The 21,058-nt window shown below is 43.7% G+C and overlaps 1 protein-coding gene across 15 annotated transcripts in view; it reads left to right on the forward strand.

Moving 5' to 3' along the window:
- The window catches only part of TNS1 (tensin 1), a 423,340-nt gene that overhangs the window by 307,713 nt on the left and 94,569 nt on the right, over window positions 1-21,058 (forward strand). For all 15 annotated transcript variants that reach the window (XM_040439494.1, XM_040439493.1, XM_040439496.1 and 12 more), the window contains 9 exons: window positions 709-758; window positions 2,277-2,448; window positions 2,526-2,576; window positions 5,268-5,390; window positions 5,703-5,767; window positions 10,795-10,878; window positions 11,405-11,517; window positions 11,937-11,997; window positions 14,106-14,181. In XM_040439494.1, coding sequence (XP_040295428.1) covers window positions 709-758; window positions 2,277-2,448; window positions 2,526-2,576; window positions 5,268-5,390; window positions 5,703-5,767; window positions 10,795-10,878; window positions 11,405-11,517; window positions 11,937-11,997; window positions 14,106-14,181 — 795 coding nt within the window. The remainder of the gene's footprint in view (window positions 1-708; window positions 759-2,276; window positions 2,449-2,525; window positions 2,577-5,267; window positions 5,391-5,702; window positions 5,768-10,794; window positions 10,879-11,404; window positions 11,518-11,936; window positions 11,998-14,105; window positions 14,182-21,058) is intronic.

A 21,058-nucleotide genomic window follows, 5' to 3' on the forward strand; every position in this document is an offset into this window, starting at 1 on the left:
TATCTATCTATCTATCATCTATCTCTCTCATATCTATCTATCTATTATCTATCTATCTATCTATCTATCTATCTATCTATCTATCTATCTATCTATTATCTATCTCTCTCTCATATCTATCTCTCTCTCATATCTATCTATCTATCTATCTATCTATTATCTATCTATCATCTATCTATCTATTATCTATTATCTATCTATTATCTATCTCTCTCTCATATATCTCTCTCTCTCTCTTATCTCTCTCTCTCTCTCTCTCTCATATCTCTCTATCTATATCTCTCTCTCTCTCTCTCTCTCTCTCTCTATCTATCTATCTATCTATCTATCTATCGTCATCTTTTGTATCATGTACCTATACTGGGTGACTCTGTCTGGACACCACACTGAACAGCAGGGGGCGCTCTGCATGGGGGGGTATCACTTGCTGCCAGTGGAGCAGATGTGGATGTAGGTGGGCTAATGACTGCTCACAATATGAAGTCGTATCTACCAGGACTTTGAGGTCCTGAATGGACAAATAACCTGATTACTGACCTGCCCACACGGTGACATTTGTGGTTTTGCCGATATGACAGATCTGGTGGTTGTCGATGTCTATTAGATTACATGCTGTCTGTGTGATTTCCTGCAGTATCATAAGAAATCATAAACCTCTCCCTGTCTCATGCGTCTTCTAATGACCTGAACGCTGTGTTCTCTCCACAGGGCTCCACCAAGTCCTCCAGAAGTAGCCAGTCCCGTCGCAGACCATCCAGGTGAGGATCAGAGGACACTGACCAAAGCCAAAATACTCCCTCAACCCGTGTACTACTACCAGGGATCAAATCTAGCTCATATCTATCTATCTATCACCACTATATGCACTAAGACACAAGTAACGGTGAATATGTGAAAAAAGTAAAACACATGACTGCTATACTTACTATTAGACAAAGTAGAAGCTCTTAGTGCATATTATTGATCAAAAATATGTCGGGCCCATCTACCATCGACAAGGTGGCTTCTAACAGACGGGACCTACTCTAACACATGCTTGTATCCTACAAGATTCTGGGTCAAAGGAGCATCCAGCTAATGTGATTAGGGATGAGCGAATTTCCGCTTATGAAATTCGTTCACACTTCGTTTGTTGGTTAAAGGTGAATTGTGTTATGGATTCCATTACCACAGACCATAACGCAATTCTTTGACGGAATGCATAACGGAATGCCTTTGGAGTCCTCTCCTGCATAACTGAAATGGGACGGATTCATTCTGCAGCCCATAGACTTCTATTGTGACGGAATGCCTCTAAAGGCGTTATGGTCCGTGGTAACAGAATCCATAACGCAATTCACCTTTAACCAACAAACGAAGCGTGAACGAATTTCACAAGCGGAAATTCGCTCATCTCTAATCACAAAAGCTGGATGCTCCTTTGACCCAGAATCTTGTAAGATACAAGCATCTGTTAGAAGCCACCTTGTCGAAGGTAGATGGGCCTGACATATTTTTGATCAATAATATGCGCTAAGAGCTTCTACTTTGTCTAATAGTAAGTATAGCAGCCGTGCATTTTACTTTTTTCATATATTCTCCGTTTACTTGTGTCTTAGTGCATATAGTGGTGTGCTGCTACTTCTAGTTCTACATATATAATTGCCATGGTAGCTTGCACCTGCTATCCACCTGGGAGGTGCTGGTTCATTCTTTGATTCTATCTATCTATCTATCTATCTATCTATCTATCTATCTATCTATTTATCTATCTACCTATCTAACTACATTCTTTGTCTTGGTTTTATTGTGTGTCCATATTTTTTTGATCAATTCTCCACTTTGTATATAGGGTGTATTGCAGTGATGTAGCAGAGCTGCATTGGTGGAATGTTCTCAGCTTAGATAGGAATGGAGCACAGATGGGGATTTAGTGCCCTCTCACACAGACAGCTGCTCTCTGCCTTTCCCCCTTCTCTTAGAACATAGGGTGAGGCCGCTCACATACCTCTCATCCCTTGTGACACAGTACAATCTAGCATGGAAATTTCCTGAGAATGATCAGGACTTGGGAGAAAAGAAGCCTATTTAGATGCTCCACACATGTGACTCTCGTATCGCACTATATCTTGTTTTTCTGAGCTGTTATGGAGACCATGGCTGTTTGCATGGTGGTCACAGACAATATGTGGATTGCAAGGAAATGTCCTACATAGAGACGAGATGCCTGGGACTTTAGATTTACCGTCTTGCATGGTTTCTGTAGGATCCGTCATGAACAGGTCTTTTTCCCACAGGAGCTTAAGCTTGATGCACACCATGGAGGACAGCTGTGAGTTGGATCTCATCTATATCACAGAGCGGATCATCTCCGTCACCTTCTCTGCAGGGACAGAAGAGGCCAACTTTTGCCGAAACCTCAAGGAGGTGGCACATATGCTGAAATCCAAACATGGGGACAACTACCTGGTGAGTCCCTCTGAAGACAGGACCACTTCCATGTAATGAAGGGTTCCCAACGTAATAATTTTCTTCTTCTGTTTTAGATCTTCAATTTGTCCGAGAGTAGACATGACATCAGCAAGTTACATTCTAAGGTGAGATATACAGGCTGCTGAGGAAACCGGAGGCCATGTAGACTTTAGAAGTCTGTATGGTGGAATTTGTAGAAGCCTGAATTAGGAGGAGCAGGTAGAAGCCAAGAAGATGGCAGGTGCGGGTCACGTTGGCTTAACATATAGATGGGTGGAGGCTGTGATCATTTCATAGACTGGTGGAGGTGTTGAATTATATTACAGATTAATGGAGGCTATAATTGTGTAGCCTAGTCCAGCAAGTAGAGATGCAATCTAAATCAGGGTTAGTAGACAAAAATCCAGCTCCAGCAATTATTGTAACCCTTAAAATTAATAAACTTTAATTAAATATCCTTAAAATAAGACACATGGAACAAAAAACTCAGATAGTTCCACAGCAGGCAGCTATACAGATATCCTGAGGGGTGGGGAGAACGGTCCCTATAGTCTCACCCTAGTCTAGTGCTCAGCCCAGGGATGAACCCTGATGGTAGGGACTCCTTGTCCTCGAACCTGGACTAAAAGGTCCTAAATCAACCCTAGCAAAGTGGTGGTGGGAGTAGAATAGGTGCCTGTCAGTGAAAATAAAAAAGGAAAAATAAATACTCTACATATACTCTCCCCTATAGAGATATGGAAAATTGATGGACTCTGTATGCAACCCTAGTGCTGTGTTATAACAGTCAATAAGGTACACAGTGCATCAAGGCATACGTAGTAAATTCACCCTAAAAGTAGATAGACATAAAGAAAACCCCAACGCGTTTCACCCACTATGTGGGATCATCAGGGGGTAAGTAAGCTCAATTGATATCATAGATATCGGATACCAATAATGATATAGTGATATCCGCAATTTGGGTGAGGACCACCAATAGTGATATATTAGTGTCCGTTATGCATTAATATCAATTGTGAGGGGGCCATTAGATGATAGCGGGAGGAGATCAATCTCATTTGGACAATACGCGGACCATAGCATAAAGAAGTTGATATCCCATGAGGTTACATTTCCATAGAGGCATAGTCTCCACAAAGATCAGAAAAGTCCAATGAGTAGCAAGATGGCGTCAACACATATAGATGTCAATTTGTCGTCCATCTATAAGATAAAGCGTCCCGGCTCCTCCACATTAGTAGCACATTAGTGGAGGTCCTGTTGGCTTATGCTATGGAAAGACAGAGGCTGTGATGGAGACTGGAGGAGGTCACATTGGCCAATAATATACAGTATATAGGAGGAGGCTTTGGGTTCATATCGGGTTGGTGGAGCTCATGTTGGACTATTTTATAGAACGATGGAGGCTGTGAACCTCTAGAAGACTGGTGGAAGCTGTTGGATTATATTATAGATAGGTGGAGGATGTTATAGGTTAGAAGTCATTTTGGCTTATGATATAGATATGGAGAAGCCAAGATTATGTTGATGGCTGGTGGTGGCTGTGCTGACCTGTGGATAGGTATAGACTGGCTGGTTGAGGATGTGGCAATTTATAGATCGGTGGAGGATGGCTGATGGAGGCTGTAGTGATTTATAGATAGGCGGAGGCTAGCAGGTGGATGTATTTGGTGGCTTCATAGCATGACTGATGGAGACTGTGGTGACTTATAGGTAGGTTGAGGTTGGCTGGTGGATGCTGTGTTCACTTAGTATCATGGCTGTTGGAGGCTGTGGTGACCTGGTGGTCACTTATGGTCATTTCTAGGTAGGTTTAGGTTGATTGGTGGAGGTTGTGGTCACTTAGTATCATGGCTGGTGGAGGCTGTGGTGGCTTATAGTTGGGTATAGGCTGGCCAGTGGAGGCTGTGGTGACCTGGTGGTCACTTATGGTCATTTCTAGGTAGGTTGAGGTTGAATGGTGGAGGTTGTGGTCACTTAGTATCATGGCTGGTGGAGGCTGTGGTGGCTTATAGTTAGGGATAGGCTGGCCAGTAGTAGTAGTATCATGGCCAGTGGAGGCTCTGTTAACAGTATCATGGCTGAGAGAGGCAGTGGTGGCTTATAGTCAGGTATAGGCTGGCTGTAGGAGGCCAGAGTGACTTAGTATCATGACCAGTGAAGGTCTTGTTGGTTGACATCCCTAGTATGGACTACTTAGATATCCCATGAGGACAGTGCCGGTCACCGGGTGGGTGATGCACTTTTTCATGCTCTTATGTTATCTACTTGTCCAGTCAATTACTGCAACCAGATGACCACTAGACACTGGGCATCTGTGATGACTAGACATAAAGATTCAGATGTATCGATGTGGAGGAAGCAAGGAAATGAGGCCGGGGGTCTGTGCGGTATGGAGAGGAAGGAGACTTGTTACCTCTCATTAGGAGTCCGACTGAACTAGAAGACACCAGACAGTGATTATAGTAAAGCCTTTGCCTGTCTGGATGTTACTTAAAGGGATTGTCCAGAATTGGAAAAACATAGCTATGTTTATAGAAAAATGGCACCACACTCAGGTTACATGTGGTATTGCACCTCAACCCCATTGACTTCAATAGAACTGATCTGCAATACCATTCATGGCCCTGGAAAAAGAAAAAAACAGCCATGTCAAGGACAACCCCTAAAAATTAACGCTCCATTCTGACTCCTTTTGTTCTCTGTTATCAGTCCTACTCCATCCTGAGGACGGGCACTGACAACATGTTATCCCCCAGCCCACATGCTGCATCCTGACTACTATTTCTGAATGGTCTTGTTTTGATCCGCAGGTGCTGGATTTTGGGTGGCCAGACGTGCACGCCCCAGCACTCGAGAAGGTCTGCAGTATCTGTAAAGCAATGGACACCTGGCTGAACGCTGATCCTCACAACGTGGTCGTCATCCACAATAAAGTAAGTGATGACCACATGGTCCTACCATTAACTATAGATGACCATAGACATCAGCTTCTTTTCAGCAGATCTGGTCCTACAACGTGTCAGTGAAACCCACATGTCTGAGATCATCCAAGGAAGATGAAGGGAGGGATTCTGATCAGTCTACCAGTCAGATATACTATATTTGTGGGTGCAGACCCGAAGACCCAAAGTCAAGTAGTGTCCATTAACTAAAAAACTAAATCAGAATGTTAGAGCAAGATAAATACCCTGAACATTGCAGAGCACAGAAATAATATTATAATGTCTCCTGATGTTTTATTTCAGGGGAACCGTGGACGGCCTGGTGTGGTCATTGCAGCATACATGCACTACAGCAATATATCTGCCAGGTATGTATGCCCGGGTTATACCAGCTGTACATCTATAATTATATACAGGAGATACCCAGGTTATACCAGCATGGTCCATATCACTATATACAAGAAGATGTATAACTTATACCAGCTGTACATATATAATTATATACAGGAGATGCCCAGGTTATACCAGCATGGGCCATATCACTATATACAAGAAGATGTATAACTTATACCAGCTGTACATATATCATTATATACAGGAGATGCCCAGGTTATACCAGCATGCTCTATATCACTATATACAAGAAGATGTATAACTTATACCAGCTGTACATATATAATTATATACAGGAGATGCCCAGGTTATACCAGCATGGTCCATATCACTATATACAAGAAGATGTATAACTTATACCAGCAGTACATATATAATTATATACAGGAGATACCCAGGTTATACCAGCATGGTCCATATCACTATATACAAGAAGATGTATAACTTATACCAGCTGTACATATATAATTATATACAGGAGATACCCAGGTTATACCAGCATGGGCCATATCACTATATACAAGAAGATGTATAACTTATACCAGCTGTACATATATAATTATATACAGGAGATGCCCAGGTTATACCAGCATGCTCCATATCACTATATACAAGAAGATGTATAACTTATACCAGCTGTACATATATAATTATATACAGGAGATACCCAGGTTATTCCAGCGTGGTCCATATCACTATATACAAGAAGATGTATAACTTATACCAGCTGTACATATATAATTATATACAGGAGATACCCAGGTTATACCAGCATGGTCCGTATCACTATATACAAGAAGATGTATAACTTATACCAGCTGTACATATATAATTATATACAGGAGATGCCCAGGTTATACCAGCATGCTCCATATCACTATATACAAGAAGATGTATAACTTATACCAGCTGTACATATATAATTATATACAGGAGATGCCCAGGTTATACCAGCACGGTCCATATCACTATATACAAGAAGATGTATAACTTATACCAGCTGTACATATATAATTATATACAGGAGATGCCCAGGTTATACCAGCATGGTCCATATCACTATATACAAGAAGATGTATAACTTATACCAGCTGTACATATATAATTATATACAGGAGATGCCCAGGTTATACCAGCATGCTCCATATCACTATATACAAGAAGATGTATAACTTATACCAGCTGTACATATATAATTATATACAGGAGATGCCCAGGTTATACCAGCTGTACATATATAATTATATACAGGAGATGCCCAGGTTATACCAGCATGCTCCATATCACTATATACAAGAAGATGTATAACTTATACCAGCTGTACATATATAATTATATACAGGAGATACCCAGGTTATACCAGCATGCGCCATATCACTATATACAAGAAGATGTATAACTTATACCAGCTGTACATATATAATTATATACAGGAGATACCCAGGTTATACCAGCATGATCCATATCACTATATACAAGAAGATGTATAACTTATACCAGCTGTACATATATAATTATATACAGGAGATACCCAGGTTATACCAGCGTGGTCCATATCACTATATACAAGAAGATGTATAACTTATACCAGCTGTACATATATAATTATATACAGGAGATGCCCAGGTTATACCAGCATGCTCCATATCACTATATACAAGAAGATGTATAACTTATACCGGCTGTACATATATAATTATATACAGGAGATGCCCAGGTTATACCAGCATGCTCCATATCACTATATACAAGAAGATGTATAACTTATACCAGCTGTACATATATAATTATATACAGGATATACCCAGGTTATACCAGCATGCTCCATATCACTATATACAAGAAGATGTATAACTTATACCAGCTGTACATATATAATTATATACAGGAGATACCCAGGTTATACCAGCTGTACATATATAATTATATACAGGAGATGCCCAGGTTATACCAGCATGGTCCATATCACTATATACAGGGAGATGTATAACTAATACCAGCTGTACATATATAATTATATACAGGAGATACTCAGGTTATACCAGCATGGTCCATATCACTATATACAAGAAGATGTATAACTTATACCAGCTGTACATATATAATTATCTACAGGAGATGCCCAGGTTATACCAGCGTGCTCCATATCACTATATACAAGAAGATGTATAACTTATACCAGCTGTACATATATAATTATATACAGGAGATACCCAGGTTATACCAGCTGTACATATATAATTATATACAGGAGATGCCCAGGTTATACCAGCATGGTCCATATCACTATATACAGGGAGATGTATAACTAATACCAGCTGTACATATATAATTATATACAGGAGATGCCCAGGTTATACCAGCTGTACATATCACTATATACAAGAAGATGTATAACTTATACCAGCTGTACATATATAATTATATACAGGAGATGCCCAGGTTATACCAGCATGCTCCATATCACTATATACAAGAAGATGTATAACTTATACCAGCTGTACATATATAATTATATACAGGAGATACCCAGGTTATAGCAGCATGCTCCATATCACTATATACAAGAAGATGTATAACTTATACCAGCTGTACATATATAATTATATACAGTGCCTTAAAAAAGTATTCATACCCCTTGAACTTTTCCACATTTTCACGTTACACCCACAAACAAATGTATTTTATTGGGAATTTATGTGATAGATTAACAGAAAATGATACATGGTTTTCAAAAGTTTTAATAAATAAAAATCTGAAAAGTGTGGAGTGCATTTGTATTCAGTCCCCCTGAGTCAATATTTTGTAGGACCACCTTTCACTGCCAGTCTTTTGGGGTATATCTCTACTAGCGTTGCACATCTAGAGGCTGAAATGTTTGCCTATTCTTCTGGGCAGAAGAGCTCGCACTTGGATGGAGAGAGTCTGTGAACAGCAGTTTTCAGATTCTCAATGGGATTTAGGTCTGGATTGTGACCGGGCCATTCTAACACATGAATATGCTTTGATCTAAACCCTTCCGTTGTAGCTCTGGCTGGATGCTGAGGGTTGTTGTCCTACTGGATGGTGAACCTCTGCTCCAGTCTGAAGTCTTTTTCAGCCTCTACCAGGTTTTCCTCCAGGATTGCCCTGTATTTCGCTCCATCAGTCTTCCCATCAACTCTGACCAGCTTCCCTGTCCCTGATGAAGAAAAGTCTCCCCCGGCATGATGCTGCCACCTCCCTATTTCACAGGAGGTTGGTGTGTTCAGGGTGATGTGCAGGGTTAGTTTACCACCACACATAGCGTTTTGCATTTAGGCCAAAAAGTTCACCTTTGGTCTCATCTGACCAGAGCACCCTCTTCCACATGTTTGCTGTGTCCCCTACATGACTTGTGGCAAACTGCAAATTGGACTTCTTATGGCTCGCTTTCAAAAATGGCTTTGTTCTTGCCACTCTTCCATAAAGGCCAGATTTGTCGAGTACATGACTAATAGTTGTCCTGTGGACAGATTCTCCCACCTGAGCTGTGGATCTCTGCAGCTCCTCCAGAGTGACCATGGACCTCTTGGCTGCTTCTCTAATTAGTTCTCCCTTTGCCCGGGCTCTCAGTTTAGGTGGACGGCCATGTCTTGGTAGGTTTGCAGTTGTGCCATACTACTTCTGTTTTTGGATGACTGATTGAACAGTGCTACGTGAGATGTTCAGAGTTTATGATGTTCAGAGCTTAACACTTCTCCATAACTTTATCCCTGACCTGTCTGTTGTGTTCCTTGGTTTTCATGATGCTGTTTGATCACTAATGTTCACTAACAAACCTCTGAGGCCTTCACAGAACAGCTGTAGTTATACTGAGAATAAATTACACACAGGAGGACCCTATTTACTAATTAGGTGACTTCTGAAGGCAATTGGTCACACTGGATTTTATTTAGAGGTATTAGAGTACAGGGGGCTGAATACAAATGCACGTCCCACTTTTCAGATTTTTATTTATTAAAAATTTTTGAAAACTATGTATCATTTTTATTTTAGTTTCTCACATACTTGCTATTTTGTGTTGGTCTATCATATAAAATCCCCCAAAACGACTTTTAAGTTTATGCGTGTAACGTATCCAGCAGTTTTACTCCATATCATAGGATATGTTGCCATTTGTATCTCTGGATACTGGATTATATACATATATACACTATATATCTTTTTACGTATAGACTACAGTAAGTAAAGACGTATTTTCTGTTATTTCTGGCCGTGGCTTTGTGTCTGCTGGTGTCGGGGTCTCACACACCCGGTGCTGGGTTGGTCACTGTGACGCTTCCTCCTGGTGTCCATATGACCGGTCACTTCTGCCTTTGAGACCTGATGGGAGAGGTTATGGGGGCTCCATCTGGGAGATCTCATAGATAAACAGAGGAATAGTTTTGCAACCAAATATTTCTGCTCAGCATTTTAAAACTGAAATAACCTTAGAAATACATTAGAGGCGGCCACGCTGGGACAGAGCAATGTAATTGCTGTGCCACCCAGGGAACCATCTCCAGGCTGTGGGTCTCCTATGGAGCCCTCTCTGGGTTTAGCATAACATAGAGCATGTCTATCCAGATTGCATGGGCCCAGGAACAGAACTATTGTAGGTGCAGAGGTGACAATTGGACGAGGGCCCTGGAGCCTTAGGGGACCAAAGGGTCTATATGATGATACTGCAAATGAAATGTAATGATTGGAGGTTACAGATCTTGCATTGGGGTCAAGAGGTTAATGTTATCCCTTTGCATGAGACCCCCAATCCTAGTTGGATCTGACAATTGCTCAGGTTTGTTTGGCACTGGCCCTCGCTCATGGGATAAACCTAGCATCTCATTAAAATGCGCTGCGAATGTGTTTAATATCGGAGCCGCTACCTTTAGTCGTAAGATGGCGGGGGGGGGGGGGGGCCTCCCAAGGGGTTGGGTTTTCCGATCTTACATATATAACGTAATATAATTCATACTTTTGTTTCTGTATGGCGGACCCACAGTGCAGACCAGGCCCTGGACAGATTCGCCATGAGACGGTTTTACGAAGATAAAGTTCTCCCCGTTGGTCAGCCGTCCCAGAAAAGGTCAGTAATCACCACCCTGTTGCTACTGCCTAACTATAGGCGTCAGAGATGGAATAATTACAGAATGAAATGGCGCCATATATTCACCCATGTGGGTGTCAGTATAAACATGACCACCAGGGGGCAAGAGTCCGGTATTCCAGCAGAAAACCAATTTTTTATACTTTTGTTCCAATAGTTTTAATGACTTTTATATTTACTTATGAATTTATCTTATTTGTTTGTTTATTATCTTGCAATGTCTATACTTCTGGCTCCGGTTCACACACGCAGAAGGCTGGGTCTTGTAGCAAACTCATATTTGGGTCGCCCCTTCTTCCCTATGTACCGAGTTGAGAATTGAGCATCAGATTTTAGGGGTGGCGTTGTTTAAAGCAGAACCCCGTTGTAGTTGACTTATTGGTATTCACTGTGCACCGGGGTCCGGGAGGGTCGTGCTTATAATCGGTGTCATGTATTTAGTCGTTGCTGTGACTCGTTGTCATGTCTGCACTTTTTTACATTCCCTCGACCTTGTACCTGGCAGGTATATCCATTATTTCAGCGGTCTGCTGTCCGGGGCCATCAAGATGAATAACAAACCGCTGTTTCTGCACCACGTCATCATGCACGGGATCCCAAACTTTGAGTCGAAAGGAGGTAAGAGACGGATCCCTGGTCACATGACTGGCGTGAAACATTATAAGATATATTCTAGTTACATAGTTATTCTCTTCCTGCGGAATAATCACAGCTTGCAGTTAGTTTATACTCTCGCTGCCTACAGCAACTCTGGTGTTGTAACCCTATGGCAACACTTCAAGTGATGGTGGTTCAGTGTCATCCTAGGGATAGTGAGGGGTTAAATACTCATCTATGCTCACATCCTACGTGATTTCAGTACAGACGGTTATGTACGCTGCATATGTGTGGACATTGCTGTGTATGGTTGTTTGGATCCATACTTTTCCCACTATAACACTGAAAGGTCTTCTGTCCTAAAAAGCTTCCGAACCCTTAACAACGTCCTAACTTGTATCAACTCTGATGGGTAATTCTCTCCTTTCTCTCTTACTGAGGATGTCGGCCGTTCCTGAAGATCTATCAGGCCATGCAGCCCGTCTACACCTCCGGAATATAGTAAGCTGGGCTTTACTTATTTGTCTAGAATGGGAAACTAAAGACGTAGGGGGTCTTTTATTATTAGATATGCACCAAATTTTGGCATATATCTGTTGCAGATTCGGTCACAAAGGGGATTTGTGGCCAAAACTGCGACTTTTTCCTGCTCATTCCAGGTGTAAAAAGGGGGGGGGGGGGATGTGGGTGGGGGAGGGCTAAATTATCTAAATCTACGCCAGCAAGGGAGCTGGGGAAGATCTAGGCCGGTGGTGGATGCGCCTAAGTTATTTAGAGGTCGGTGTCTCAACATAACTTATCCGGATCATGCGCCATCGCAGGGGTATTAAGACCGGCGTCTAAAATGCCGATCTAAGTGACCCCAATAATATCTATGTGGATCTGTCTATCTCATATTTATCTATCTATCTATCTATCTATCTATTATCTATCTATCTATCTATCTATCTATCTATCTATCTCTCATATCTATCTATCTATCTCATATCTATCTATCTATCTATCTATCTATTATCTATCTATCTATCTATCTATCTCATATCTATCTATTATCTATCTATTATCTATCTATCTATTATCTATTATCTATCTATCTATTATCTATCTATTATCTATCTATTATCTATCTATTATCTATCTATCTATCTATCTATCTATCTCATATCTATCTATCTATCTATCTATCTATCTATTCATCTATTATCTATCTATCTATCTATCTATCTATCTATCTATTCATCTATTATCTATCTATGATCTATCTATTATCTATCTATCTATCTCATATCTATCTATCTATCTATCTATCTATCTATCTATCTATCTATCATCTATCTCACATCTATCTACCTACTTATCTAATCTGTCTCTTTCTTTCTTTCGCTCTGTACTGGTCCTGCCAGGTTGTTACAATGTATCAGTCTGGAATCCAGGCTGTTTATCTCACAGAGGATACTGTATACAATTGTATCAAACCCTCAGCTGTGAGAAGGATGGGTTTTTAGCTTCTAAATGCAAGAACATTATCCATCACTAGAAAGTTGTACAGTTTTTCTCCATGTGACTGGACAACCTGTTTGTGCCTCTTTCTGCCACTAGAGGGCGACATGTGACGGCTTCTTCTAGATGATGTGTGTTCTAGGGGTTGTGTCTGCTTTTACTGGTGTAATGTCCTCAATCGCTGCCCATGACAATGATGACAACTTTATAACTTTAATGTCTGGGCTGCACAACGATTCTGGCGCCAGGGGGACCTCCTGCCCATGGATTTATATTGAGGCATAAAGCCATTTCCCCTTTAAAGACAAACTATCACCAAGAAGTAAAATCCTTGGTTCATGTTCTTCAGTCAAATTGTTAAAAATGCCATTTTTGTCATGAGAAAGCTGGGAAAAATCTGATATGGCTGGCATTAAAAATCCCATAGGTGGGGGGAGGTGTCTCACTTGGCTTTCCTAGGAACCTGAATGGCCAATTCTGGAAATATTTGGGACATGTAATTAAATTACTTGTTACTCTTTATTTTCGGGAGTCTGGGTGATGCAGCTGGACCTGTTCTGTCCATGGACCCAGTCGCCTCCTTTCGGATATTTTGCCTTTATTTTCATGCCGTCGTTTTTCCATGTCTCGTGCGGATTCCCACATATTTGGGGCTGTTTACAGCGGATTCGCATTCCTTCCCACGACCCTTCCACTTTCACTTCCTGCTGCTTTTAAGTTTCGCCTCGTGCCGTGACCCTTGGTTATGATGTCAGGGTATCCATGGGGACCAGCGCCGGCGCCCCTTCTGCCACGTTACCTAATGGGGCTTGTAGTTTTCCATACAAAGACGGTCCTGATGCATTTCGGTTCAATAGGGAGGTTGAAGCAAGAATTATCATCTAGTTGTGGTGGAACTACAACTCCCAGCAGTTAAGATCGGAGCAAAATATTTGTGCTGTTAAGGCAAAACTTTAAAAAAATGATGGCCTTGAGGCCTGCGTCTATAGGGAGCTGGATGATATATAATAGGTCGTCTTTTAAAGGGGAAGTACAGTAAAAAAAACAATGATCATGCGACCACCACACCAGTGGCAAGATTTAACCCTTTGTTTCCCTGTTCCTTTCAGCAACGTGCAAGGAGATAGTCAGACCAGTATCTGCATCACCATAGAGCCGGGGCTGCTGCTTAAAGGCGACATCTTGGTAAGACACAGAATGGGGGAATTTGCAGCATTAAAGGGGTTGCCCCGCCATATATATTGATGATCGCTCCTGAGGATTGGTCATCAATATACATGGCCAGACAACCCCTTTAATACATGGAATGTACCAGTCAGGTTCATCTACGGGGACAGCGGCATCTCTTTAATTGGTGCTGAAGTGTGACGCCACCTGGTTAAAGGGTGCTGTTTATCTGGGCAATGGTTAGCATCACCTGGGCACTGTACTGCAGTGACACTATCTGGGTGACTCTGTAATGCGTGGCACTTACTAGGGACTGTACGTGTCTGGGGCGCAGATCAGCACAGAAAAGCATTTGCATTTCACTCTAGAGTACATTTCCTATTGTGGAGGCTGAAATACTGAAATAGTTATGTATATTCAGCCTCCGTTGTCTAGCAGGCCACAAACACAGCTCTGTCATAGGGAATGTGCCCATCTGTAGCTGGCACTGTGCGGTCTAAATGGGCACAGTATGCTATGGTGTATATACCTTATCTGGACATTCTGTGGCAATGAGTTCACTATTTATCTGGGCACTGTATATAGACGATTTATCGGGACACTGTGTATACTATTTATCTGGGCACTGTATATACACTGCTCAAAAAAATAAAGGGAACACTTAAACAACACAATGTAACTCCAAGTCAATCACACTTCTGTGAAATCAAACTGTCCACTTAGGATGCGACACTGAGTGACAATCAATTTCACATGCTGTTGTGCAAATGGGATAGACAACAGGTGGAAATTATAGGCAATTAGCAAGACACCCCCAATAAAGGAGTGGTTCTGCAGGTGGTGACCACAAACCACTTCTCAGTTCCTATGCTTCCTGGCTGATGTTTTGGTCGCTTTTGAATGCTGGCGGTGCTTTCACTCTAGTGGTAGCATGAGACGGAGTCTACAACCCACACAAGTGGCTCAGGTAGTGCAGCTTATCCATGATGGCACATCAATGCGAGCTGTGGCAAGAAGGTTTGCTGTGTCTGTCAGCGTAGTGTCCAGAGCATGGAGGCGCTACCAGGAGACAGGCCAGTACATCAGGAGACGTGGAGTAGGCCGTAGGAGGGCAACAACCCAGCAGCAGGACCGCTACCTCCGCCTTTGTGCAAGGAGGAACAGGAGGAGCACTGCCAGAGCCCTGCAAAATGACTTACAGCAGGCCACAAATGTGCATGTGTCTGCTCAAATGGTCAGAAACAGACTCCATGAGGGTGATATGAGGGCCCGACGTCCACAGGTGGGGGTTGTGCTTACAGCCAAACACCGTGCAGGACGTTTGGCATTTGCCAGAGAACACCAAGATTGGCAAATTCGCCGCTGGCGCCCTGTGCTCTTCACAGATGAAAGCAGGTTCACACTGCGCACATGTGACAGACGTGACAGAGTCTTGAGATGCCATGGAGAACGTTCTGCTGCCTGCAACATTCTCCAGCATGACCAGTTTGGCATTGGGTCAGTAATGGTGTGGGGTGGCATTTCTTTGGAGGGCTGCACAGCCCTCCATGTGCTCGCCAGAGGTAGCCTGACTGCCATTAGGTACCAAGATGAGATCCTCAGACCCCTTGTGAGACCATATGCTGGTGCGGTTGGCCCTGGGTTCCTCCTAATGCAAGACAATGCTAGACCTCATGTGGCTGGAGTGTGTCAGCAGTTCCTGCAAGATGAAGGCATTGATGCTATGGACTGGCCCGCCCGTTCCCCAGACCTGAATCCAATTGAGCACATCTGGGACATCACGTCTCGCTCTATCCACCAACGTCACGTTGCACCACAGACTGTCCAGGAGTTGGCAGATGCTTTAGTCCAGGTCTGGGAGGAGATCCCTCAGGAGACCGTCCGCCACCTCATCAGGAGCATGCACAGGCGTTGTAGGGAGGTCATACAGGCACGTGGAGCCCACACACACTACTAAGCCTCATTTTGACTTGTTTTAAGGACATTACATCAAAGTTGGATCAGCCTGTAGTGTGTTTTTCCACTTTAATTTTGAGGGGGGCTCCAAATCCAGACCTCCATGGGTTGAAAAATTTGATTTCCATTTTTTTATTTTTGTGTGATTTTGTTGTCAGCACATTCAACTATGTAAAGAACAAAGTATTTCAGAAGAATATTTAATTAATTCAGATCTAGGATGTGTTATTTTTGTGTTCCCTTTATTTTTTTGAGCAGTGTACTATTTATCTGGACACTGTGTATACACCATTTATCTGGGCACTTTTTATACACAATTTAAGCACTGTATATAAACTATTTATTGGGACACTGTATATATAGTATTCATCTGGACAGTGTATATAGACGATTTATCTGGGAACTGTATATACACTATTTGAGCACAGTATATACACCCTGTATCTGGACACTGTATACTCACTATTTATCTGGGCACTGCTGGATACACATTATCTGGACACTGTATATAGACACTTTATCTGGGCACTGTATACTCACTATTTATCTGGACACTGTATATACATACTGCTGTGTCAGCTGAACAGATCAGACATGGGGCTACTCCCAAGGGTGTTATCCCAGCAGTCTCCTGGTTTTCACCCTTTTACTACTGTTCAGGGTCTGGCTTCGCTGCAGGGGAACCATCCTGCTGCTACCTTCTGGAGTAGTCTTTGTGTGGTTAACAGCTGAACCACGGGGGTTTAGAGATGCCAGTGCACGGCACTGAGGAATCAGGCAAAAACGTAGTCAGGGACAGGCCAAGTTCAGGGCAGACAGACTGTGTGCAATCCAGAAAACAGTCTGAGGTCAGGTCAGGCAACAGAGGGTCAGAATCCAGGAAACAGGCAAAAGTCAGTACATAGGCAGACAGCAAAATAGAAGCTAGTAGACTAGGAACCTTTTTGCTTAATCACCCTCCCAAGGTGGCCAGCCATAGGCTGGTGAAGATTAGGGCACACACGTACTGATCCTTTATGTGCATGGCATAATGAAAGAGGGATAGAGATATCCTGATGGTTGGGCCCACTGGGAGGGTACAGAGATTGTGAGGCTGGTCAGTCCTGCGGGGACCTGTCGCGCTGGAGCAGGCCAGCAAGACGGCAGCTGCCCTTGGCTGATGTTGCAACATTGTATGTACACCTTTCATCTGGGCAGTGTATGGTTCTTACTGGAAAATATGTGCACTATTTATCTGGGCAATGTGTCGTGTTTGTCCAATTTAACTCTGCAGCGTATGAGACCTGGCAATGTGGGTATTATATATCTATGTGATTTATCACACTGGGAAAGATATGTGCTATTTATCTGGGTAATGTATGCCACTTTCTGGTTGATGTGTCATTTATCTGGACAATATTCACCACCAACTGGGCATTATGGATCCTATTTATCTGGTAATGTGCACTACTCTCTGTTTTCATCATTAATCTGGGCAATGTATGGCATTTACTGAGTAGTGTGTGTACTATATATCTGGGCAATGTATGGCATTTACTGAGTAGTGTGTGTACTCTTCATTTGGGCAATGTATGTCACTTTCTGGTAATGTTTTCACCATTTGTCCAACAGTTTTTATCTAGTCAATGTGTGTACAACTAATTCTGCAGTGGCATAACATAGTGATAGCACAATGCTGGCCCATATGGCATTAGGACTAGAGATAAGCGAATTTTTTAAAAATTTGATTTGGCCGGTTCGCCGAATTTTTTGAAAAAATTTGGTTCGATCCAAATTTATTTGCGTCGAATCGCGTTAAAACCCGCTATTTCCTGGCTGCAGAGAGCCTTTATACTGGTGTAGAACACCGTGCCTTGCAGTAAAGCACATAGGGAGTCTGCTGTGGTAGTGAATAATACTGTGAGCCCGTATGACATGCAGATGACAGGCGTCGCTCTTAGAATCACTGCACACTTCACTTATTTGGGCAGTCACGGGGCCAAAACTGACCAAATAACTCAAGTGTGAACTCACTTCACAGGTCGATGTTAGCGCCAAGAATAAGCGCACTCCTTTTACACCATCGCCAGATGATTCCACATAGATGTCTACAGAACCTGTTCTATTAAGCGCTTATACAAGTAGAGCCCCAAAAAACAGACCCTGTGTAATGCAAGGCACCAACAAACAGACCAGTGATGAAAGCAAAAAGGTGTTTATTCACCAGAAACATAAACGTCCAGGACACTTGCTGGTAACAAGGAATAATAACAAAAACCAGGCAAGGAGATTCCAGGATAGTCCCAACCTGTGCTGAATGATGCTGTGCACTTGGCAGTCGAGTCACTCCAGATCTTGGGTCCGCTGCAAAGGACAAAGTTCCTGGCAGTCTTCAGTCACTAGCAGTTGTGACCTATACCTGGTTGAGGGAAAATAACAGTGGGCACTGATCACCCTGAGAGACCTCCTTTTAAATGCCTGCTGACCAATCCCAGGGTGCCAAGTGTCCACTACCATAGGTGAACAAATTGCCCTGCACCTGAGTACATGGCCTAAGGCAATCACAAGTTGATTAACCCATGGCTGGCTCCCTAATCCACTTTGCTCTTGTGAGTCAGTATACTATGCGCCACTGGTCGACGAAGCGCATTAGAAGTGCGTACTCGCGACCGTGTATCCCTTTGCGAACCTGCCCTCGTGCGTACGCACGGACGCATGATTGACTCAGCGCGAGTATGCGAGCGCGTGGACCCAGATGCGGAAACGGAAGTCGCAGGAGACACCGGAGACAACCTGGCCGCGGCGTCTTGTCACTCGCCTGGCCACTCTGTCCCCGGGACTCCGACGGTCCTCCCCTCCGATGTCCACGCGAACGCATCCCCGCACTGGCTCGCAAAGGGGTCAGCGCTGGTGCATATAGACACGCATAACCTGTCCCGCAACTCCACGAGGACCCCCCTTGTTCCCCTGGAGTGCAAAGCAGTGAGGATCTTACACCCTGTCTGTTGAGCATCCGCCTTCACTCGGACAGCATTTGGTCAGTAATCCATCAGTATTGCTAAAGCCAAAAAAAACAGGAGTGGATCCATAACAGAGATGACACGTGAATAGAATATTTGCATGTCTTCTGTGTTTTGTACCACTCCTGCTTTTGGCTACCAAATCATAAGCAATTCTGATGGGAACCATACAGGCCTTACAGCTGCTACACAGACAGGATCCGTTGTGCGTCTCATTTTCCTTCCTTCTGACAGATCATAAGAAGAAGGGTCAAATAAATGGTGATGTCAGCCAGGTCAAAAAGGCAAAACAGTGGCCCAGTCCATGAAATGGGGAGGGTGGGAACAGCATGAGAAGTCCACAGAGTGGCTCTATGACATAGTGGTGAGGTGAAGCAGCATGAGGAGACCACAGAGTGACACAATGAAAGGTTATGGAGGTGGCAGTAGCAGCAGCATCAGGAGGAGGCCACAGAGTGGCACAATGACAGTGTGGAGGTGGCAGCAGCAGCAGCATCAGAGACCACAGAGGGACGCAGTGACATAGTGTGGAGGTGCAGCAGCATGAGGAGACCACAGAGTGACCCGGTGACAGAGTGGGGAGGTGGGTAGCAATACGAGTACCAGCTGAAGATGGTGGGTGAAAGAAGGAGCACTTGGCATCAGATGTCTGGCATCAGGCGGGTGGCAGCATCAGAATAGTAGCTGAGGCAGGTAGCCAGAAGAAACCGGTCTCTTTTGTCAAAGTGTTGGTGTGGCATCATGGATGATCTATCCTGATGCATCAGGCATTGGTGGGTGGAAATCCTGGCTGATCCATGCCTGATTCATCTGGACAAATGTCAGTTTCTCCACATTTTGGGGGAACAGGCGAGTTCTTCTTGGGGTAACTATGGTCTCCGCCGCACTAAACACCCGCTCTGATACTACTGGCCGGGCAGGACAGATTTTCCAGGGCAAACTCTGCTAGCTGCGGCCCAAAATCCAGTTTGGCTGCCCAGTAGTCCAGTGGATCTTCAATGTGGGGTGGCAGGGTACTGCCTAAGTATGCCACCACCTGCTGGTTCAGGTCCTGCTCCAGGTCTACCTGCTGCTGCTGGTGAGTAGTTTCTTCACTATGGGGGTGAAGAAAGCTGCTCATCAGCGACTCTAGACTCAAGTGGCTGCTGATGGAGCTGGAACTGCTCCTACCCCCCCACCCTGCCACAGCAGCCATGGCAGAGGAACTTGAATGCATCCCGGTCAGACCTGCGAGAGGATGGAGGATGGTGCAGATAGGCAGCGGCCAACTAACTACATAGGATGTCTTTATAGTAGTTTGGTTTGTCCTCCCTCTCAGCGGATGTAAAAAAGGCCCCCATTTTGGACCGGTAGAGAGGGTCTAACAAGGTGGAGAGCCAGAAGTCATCCCTCTGCCGAATGGTGACAATTCAGCTGTCCCTACGCAAGCAAGTGATCATGCATCGGGCCATTTGTGCAAGTGACTCGAAGGGACTCCCTGCTTCTATCTCCACTGCATACTGCCACGGTGTGTCTGCGTCCTCTGCCTCCTCTTCCTCATCGCCCTGTAGCTCCTCTGGCTGCTCCTGCTCCTCCTCTAATGTCACCTGTGTAGATAAACCACCCATTTTGCTACACATTGCTTGTGCTCCAATGTCCTCCTCCTCCTCCAGTTCAGTCCCCGTAGGGGTCATGTGGCTGTGAGATCTAGGTGCCACGTCTCCAGACCAATGACCAGCCACATTTACCAGCATCTGTTTCAGGACATGAAGCAGTGGAATGACATTGGTCATCCTGTAGACTGACAAAGGCCTCCTCAAAGGTCCTGAGCAAATGGCAGGTGTCACACATGAGCTGCCACTGGCTGACATCGAAGTTACACAGGGGAGTACTCCTGTCCGCTTGGATCATCAGGAAATCGTTTATGGCCTTTCTCTGTTCGTATAGTCCGTCCACCATAT

The sequence above is a fragment of the Bufo bufo genome, chromosome 7, assembly GCF_905171765.1.
Source record: "Bufo bufo chromosome 7, aBufBuf1.1, whole genome shotgun sequence".
NCBI classification, from domain to species: Eukaryota; Metazoa; Chordata; class Amphibia; order Anura; family Bufonidae; genus Bufo; species Bufo bufo.